We start from the raw sequence: 7,500 nt of genomic DNA on the forward strand, positions 1-7,500 counted from the left end.
ACGGTAACTACAGTACATCCCATAATACCCTGATTCAGTTCTTATGTTGATTTACTTTGGATGCAAAGAAGAGGGACGCATAATACTAACAATTACATAGACAATCTGTTGAAAACACAGCAAAACATACCTACAACGAGCTACGGTGAGAAAATCAAATTTCAGAAAGAAAGCAATATCAATCCTAACTCAACGAGACCCTTCGCCATTTATTTCTATACAAATCTGAATTATGGCATTTTAAAATTAGTAGACAACACTTCAGTTTTTCTATGAGTTATGTGCACTCTGAGGTAATATAACTATATCAATTGAATCGTCAAAACTGATCTAGTACCAAGGTAACTCAACGCAACACCGAACTGGTCTTACCTTCCTTTAATACGACGTACACACGTAGTTAAAATTATGCAGCTGAATGTCACCTATGTCAACGGAGAAGCGATACTGACTTAGCGTCGGACATGGAATAGATATCCTTGCAGCTAGAGGTAATTTCTTTTGAGAACCAAAACTGATAATTGTAAGGAAGACGCGCCCAGGCCCCACACTCAGACAACTCAGGAACAACGAACTACCGCGTTTCATGGAAACCTAGCCAATACTGTCATAACAAACAAGCCGTTGGCAATGAGAATGGTTCTTCTTTCTTTTTCAAGATAAAAACGTTCCCTGGAAACACTGCATATTAGTATATGCTTAAGATCTGCAGTCGTTACACTCACTGACGTCCAAATGTAATAGTAGTATCTAACACATGAAGGTCAGAAGTTAATTTCACTGGTTTTCTATACTGCAAATGCAAGAAAATTCGACACGGTTATGAATCCCCCATTTTCTGTTTTTACTGTATAAATTAAGTCTCGTCGACTTTCTTACAGCAATATTCACAACCTCAGAACATCCTGCATTTGTAATTAAGAATTAAAAAGTGGTTTAGATAAGAAACCAATCACTTGTATTGCTGGAGGTAATGTCTATCGCGGATTAAACACATCCTCAGTATGTTATGATTATGACGATTAGGATAACTTCCTTCATCAAAAACTTTTATTACGTCTAGCCCTCTGCCCCCAGCCCTCCAATTCCCTTTACAAGTTTTAGGTGTTAAAAATAATTGTTAATGATTGCCTGACCTTCATTAATCTTCCGATCTTTTCAATACATGTAGGCACCAACAGACAATCGCACTGAGTGGGAAACAACCGAATGAAAGAAGATGAGTATCTGATTAGTCTTAAACGATACGTGAAACAGCTTATCAAATAACGAATCTGCATAAGAGTGCTCATCAGTCCCAACTGAGAAGCTCATTAAGAGGTACTGGAAAATCTACATCATTTATTTGAAAAAGTTATGAAGCTCATTCCTAAATTCATCTTTTGGATTTCTCTAACTAGTGTCAACTTGCTCCTCAAAATTTATGACTGCAAAATGTCTGAACCATGAAGTTTACGTAAACACAACTTAGCTCTACAGCTGAACTTAATAATTACAACTAATAAACTACAACTTTAGAAAAATAGGAATTAACAGTAAACAGTATAAAATTTATCTGAAATAAGACAGCTATTTATGGCGTAGTTCTAGAGTCTAGAATTACTCCATAAATCTAGCATCAGTCTTTTCCAAGCGGGTATGACACTTACAATCAATTGTAATTGCGTCCACTAATCTTTGATTGTTAATGAAATATATATATACATATATATATAATTTTTTAGCAATGTCAATTAACAATCACAAATTATAGACCCACCCACAAGTGCGTAAACTTGTCACAACCGATTGGAAACGGCCGATACTTCACATATAAATCTAGAAATACGCCACGAATAGCTGTCCTATACCAGATACTTTATATACCATTTACTGTTCATTCCTTTTTTCTACAGTCCCGTAAAAAATATAAATAAAATAAATCTCTATTTACATACAAATTACAAATGACCTCTCTCACTGTGAGAGACTAGACATACCAACGATAGGTCTATGACAGAACTCCACCACCACCAGGGAAGCCGTTTTTCAGCCTATGAATAGACTAACGGAACGATGCCGCTGAGAGGGTATTTGCAATTCATTTGACAGTTATTGGATTCGGCGAAGGCTCGTAAAGTTTCCTTGTAGTGGATTTTTCTTTCTCTGCCCGAATGAATGCTAAGGAAATGTCCCCAAGGAAGACCAATAATGCAGATGGCTATTTTTGCCATTGTTATTTTTTTCCGTCTCAGTTGAAAATACTGGGAGGACCATTTACTTCTTCTGGGGCTATTTACCTCTCATTCTCGGTTGATATTTTCAAGGCTTATCATTACTTGAAGTAAAGTAAAAAAAACTAATTCAGATATTGCCCGACTGAAAGCCTTCTATTTATCACTGTTTTGCGTTTGTCTGTTGTTCTATTGTTATGGAAAAGGATGGAGACCAATTAGTTATTCTGACTGGAGGTAGGATAAGCGGTATACAAAAACAAAACTGTAAACTAAAAGATAATAAAGCTCTTTCTTGCAGTGTTAACAGCCTTCTTATATTTTAAAACTGACCAGTTAATAATAAACGAAGACAGTAACGCATAATAAGTACTTTGGTATTAAATACCGAAAATGAATTTTGTTTATTGGGGGCGGGGGTTTATTACAAGTCCTTGGGAAGAATTTCGTCACAACATGAGGTGATAGCAACAAAATGGGTTACTCTAAACCACAGTTGATTTTCGTGTGTCTTGAAATATAACTATGGGCAAATATGAATTGGGGCCTGGTGTATAAAAACGACGTAGAAAATTAAAGAAATGAAGACTTGGATATTCTTCCTCTCAAATATGTATTAATCATTGACGGATATTAATCCAAGTTGGATACTCAAACCACATATTGCATCACCCGTGCAAATTAATCCTAGGCCTATCCTATTTTTTATTTTTTTATTTTTTGTAAATTACTCAATCCACAACACCAGAGACGTCATGTTTTTGTTCGAGCAACGCCCGTTAGTTATTCGACTAAACAGGTTCCTTCAACTTAAAAGATTTATAACAAATCGAAAATTTTGTGGGAAGCTATTCCATGCACTTTATATTTGTAAAACTTCTGGGCCTAAATGAAATTAAATAAAACCTTGAATCATGAAATCCATAATAATGACATTTGCACTAAACACTGATAATTTTCTTTAACACATACTCAGTCCTCTAAAATTATGCACTTCTTTCATCTTTGATTATAAGGTCGGTCTCTCTCTCTCTCTCTCTCTCTCTCTCTCTCTCTCTCTCTCTCTCTCTCTCTCTCTCTCTCTCTCTCTGTTTCGAAATACTTTTCTTCCTGTTGTTTCTAAAGCTTAAACTGGTTTCAGGTTGATATATTACAGTATAGAAAATTATTTTGTTGCATTTGGATAAAATTGGTCTTTTGAGTTTATAGTAATAAAGAGTCAATAATTAGCTTTACACAATGCTTTCTTTCTAATGTACTACTGTTATGTAATTATTGACAGATAAGTTTAATATATTGAAAGAATGATGAAAAATATAAGCAGTAGCCAACTACTGAAACTGCAACTGTATTAATTATGAATGACAATGGCAATGCAACACTATCGCATAATAATAATAATAATAATAATAATAATAATAATAATAATAATAATAATAATAATAATAATAATAACAACAACTAAGAAAGACAACGGCAGTAATTCGAAGTCTACGCCTAGGCTGGCAACTGGTTTGAATTTTACACTCGGTTGGTTTGTTGGTTTAAATCAACAAGGCCATAACTTGAATACTATACTTTGATCTAGGTATTGTTAAAATAGTACTGTTGCTAATTTGTTATGTATACGAAAATTTGTGAGGAGGGGTGTCAATACTAATGAGTCAATTGTAGAATAAGTCAAAGGAAAATTAATCAGTAGCTGAGGTTCGATTATAATCCACCAAAATGTCCTCGTTGCCGTTTTTAGTACAAACACACACACACACACACACACACACACACACACACACACACACAATTCTAGTCATCACAACCACAGTAGGGAAAACTGCGCTAACGGACCCTTATTTTTTAATTTCGCCTGAAAGGGAATTTGTCCTTTACAGTGATTGTATTCCAACTAATTCAAACTTAAAAATCATATGCTAATGTACACACGAAAATAATTTGGTTTTCTGAACAAAATATTAAGTTATTTTGGTAGTCCCATTTTCGTCATTTTTTCCTTTGTAGGCTACTTGACTTTTTTTCCCGATATTAAAGTCACGAGCTAGGCTATGCGAGTTTCTGAATAGAGTACGCTACGGTACATGAGATGGCTTAACAACCTTTTCGCTTATAAGTTTATCTTGGACGTTTTCTGTAACAAAAATTACGTCTTGAACAGTATTTCTCCAGGGAAAAAATGTGGAAAACATGGGTTTTATAAGAAGGAAAAATAGCTTCAATTGGATGTGTATCTTCACCTAGCGCAAACAACCAAACTAACCTTGCTTTAGGCTAAGCCTAGGCTAACTACCCTCACCTAGTGAAAGGTTAGGCTTCCATATATGAACAAAAAACGGCACACAGTCATGTCAAAACAAAAAGCATTCTAACCTTTTTTTTAAATCGCTGAACTGTCGTAGATCCAGAAGCTCCTGGAGGAACTATTAACCCTGCCTAGATTAACCAAACCTTTTATACGGTCCATCGAAGACTGTTGTACTATAATAGTGCTGTGTGGGTACAGTCCCACGCATGCGCGGACAGTTCATGACGTGAAACATCGTAAATTCAGTCTTTAAAAAATCAGATGCATTACGTTTACTGATGAACTTTTATTCGGTATTTATTAATATAATAGGTGCACAAAAATCCGGTGGGTTCTAAGAAAAACTTCACATAAATAAGAAATGAGACTAGTCATTGATCTAGACTTGCTTGCTTTACATTAGTTCTCCATACCATTGCACCAGGGAAGTATAGTTTTCTTTAGAAACAAATATTTATCAATAGAAAACGAATAAACTTTTCTGGGGGACTACAATGAAAACGAAAAGGTCTGCAAAAGCAACAAAATAGTCCGTCCACTGAGCGACGAAAATGTCACGAAACCAGGAAAACTCGACATATGCAATTTCACAAATCGTCATCTTGAACGTCAAAATTGCAACAGTCAGCCTCAACATTCACTATTATTGGAGAGCTCATGGTTTACGGGAGGAAAGGGAAGGGCAAGTTAGTCCGTAAGAAATAGGCTTACGGTTCTGTGTACAGTTCAGCCAGGTATATTTTGAGATATGAAAACCTAGCCTTCGTAACCTTAGCCTTACCTGACCAGTTTGTTACGGTGACGGAAAGCACAGGATATAAGTTAAAGAATTTTATTCTTTACAAGTAAAAGTGCTAAAAAGAGCCATGCAACGACAAAAAACGCTAACGTAAACTTTCTAACTCAAACAACAGAGGGAAATGGGATAAAGAAAACCAGTGCTACTATATTCGCCTTTATTGGCAGAACATCTAATGACAATAAAATAAAAAATAAAGTAAACTTTCTGCTGTCAAGAAAAACAAAAAGGGTTCTCGCGGCACATTTCTGTTTTAAATTCGGGAAAACTAAAAGAAACAGGTAAGATAAGAAGTCTATGGCACTTGCGTGTTTAAGATAGCGTATGAAGCTACGTGTAATGGGTGATTTGCAAGCTGTTTGAAAGGTTCACCAACTTATCAATGTACCGAAGCATTTTATGAAAGATTTTAAATATTTAACTTTTATTTTCCTGTGATTTGTGGTTTAACCATAATACTGCAATAGCTGCTTGTGTCAATAAATTATACATAATATTTTGGGAGAGGGGTTAATTTTCCATATAAATATACAAAACAGGTAAATAAAAATAACTGTTCAACAAAGCTTGAAGTAGATATAAAATTCTGTCGTTGAAGCATCACTAATTTCATTAGCCAGAGGATCATTCCAGTTGCGGAGATTGCCAGCTAAAATCAAAGAAACAAACCCGTTTATTCTCGTGCCTTATTGAGCAAAGAAAAAAGAAACCAGTTAAAATTAACTAAGAAATTAAGGTGTCTTATTTTCTCATGTTGGAATGATTTTGTTAAATAATATTGAATACGGAACAATATTATTGAAAGCTTTTGCGCAACCTATTACCCTTAAAAAATATATGTATGTATGTATGTATGTATGTATGTATATATGTATATATATATATATATATATATATATATATATATATATATATATATATATATATATATATGTGTGTGTGTGTGTGTGTGTGTGTGTGTGTGTCTGGATTTACCGTGCAGCCAAAAAAAGCCCAAAGGCTTCTGAGAATCAAAATTAACAACTGGGTTCCATTTTTCGGGAGAGTGCTGCAATTGGGTCCATTCCTTCTATTCATTTTTCTTATAGATACATATTTATATTTCTTTTATTTCTTTCGTTGCTGCCTACGTGCAGACATCACCTATGCCTCTTAGTTTCTGCGTACCAGCTGCTGTCTAAGTTGCTCAAAATCCTCCTGCCTCTTGGCAGCTGCGATGCGTTGCTTCTCCTTACGGTCTCTGATGGCAGCCAGCTCCTCTCGGGGATAGTAGTTCTCACTAGAAAAGTAAAATAAACAGATGAAGCTTGAAACTGAACCTGGAAGCGCGGGTTCTAGGGTCCACTTACATGCAAATGTGTGTAGGTTCGTGTGCTAACTCCTTCTCAACATACGTGAATAATTTTGATTTAATTGTAAATCTTCTTGATGTATCCAAATATTTTTGGTTACTCCCAACATCAAAGATATGAATGTGAAAGGTAATGCCAAAGAGGTTACTTATAAAGATATACGCCAAAGTGCCAAACAAATTAGATTTAAGAACTTCTTGTTAACTCCCACTAACGAATGACTTACAAAGCAATGATTAAGTGTAACAAACACTCAAATTTGAATTTGTTATTTATACTAAGAAATGTATAGGCATATTAAATAATGTGAATTTTTCAATTCACTTACCAGCCAGCGACGTTCTCAGGTTCGTCGCAGGAGTTGGCAGCTTCGTTGAAGACTTGGCCGAGCTCACAGTGGTTCAGCCTGGGAGAGGGGCCGACGCAGATGAAGAATTGACGGCAGTCTCTTGGGGACCTGAGGCGGGCGTGTCCGTAAAGGAGGAGCTGGGTAGGATCCTGCTGCTCTGGGCAGGTGAAGCCGAGGAAAGCTGAGGAATAATTAGAAAGGACGCTGAGACTAAAATTGAGAAGAAAATCGCCAAGTCTACATTACAACAACAATAAAAAAAAAAAAGACTGTAAAAATGATCTTGCTGCCCGGAGAGCATCTTCAGTGCTTCATACCACCGATCATACCATCGAGGAAATACAGGAATATTGTCCGGGTAATGGATTTCGATACTGTCAAACAGCTGCATTGGTGTAATATGTGTGTGTGTGTGTGTGTGTGTGCGTGTGTGTGTCTATATATATATATATATATATATATATATATAT

At 35.6% G+C, this 7,500-nt stretch overlaps 2 protein-coding genes across 3 annotated transcripts in view; both read right to left on the reverse strand.

The window, feature by feature from the left end:
* LOC136848643 (uncharacterized) overlaps positions 1 to 5,152 on the reverse strand; it is a 51,088-nt gene extending 45,936 nt beyond the window's left edge. Inside the window, exon 1 of one of the 2 annotated variants that reach the window (XM_067121051.1) lies at positions 4,596 to 5,152. The gene's annotated coding sequence lies outside the window, so the exon portion shown is untranslated. Of the gene's footprint in view, positions 1 to 372; positions 610 to 4,595 lie in introns of those variants that run through there. The other variant, XM_067121050.1, reaches the window with a different exon arrangement.
* A 1,236-nt stretch (positions 5,153 to 6,388) lies between these two features.
* The window catches only part of obst-E (obstructor-E), a 25,671-nt gene continuing 24,559 nt past the window's right edge, over positions 6,389 to 7,500 (reverse strand). The window contains exons 4-5 of the mRNA XM_067121048.1: positions 7,010 to 7,211; positions 6,389 to 6,608 (exon numbers count right to left, since the gene is read on the reverse strand). Of these exons, the coding sequence (XP_066977149.1) occupies positions 6,482 to 6,608; positions 7,010 to 7,211 (329 nt within the window). The 3' untranslated portion in view covers positions 6,389 to 6,481. The remainder of the gene's footprint in view (positions 6,609 to 7,009; positions 7,212 to 7,500) is intronic.

Source organism: Macrobrachium rosenbergii, chromosome 19 (assembly GCF_040412425.1).
Source record: "Macrobrachium rosenbergii isolate ZJJX-2024 chromosome 19, ASM4041242v1, whole genome shotgun sequence".
Lineage (NCBI taxonomy): Eukaryota > Metazoa > Arthropoda > Malacostraca > Decapoda > Palaemonidae > Macrobrachium > Macrobrachium rosenbergii.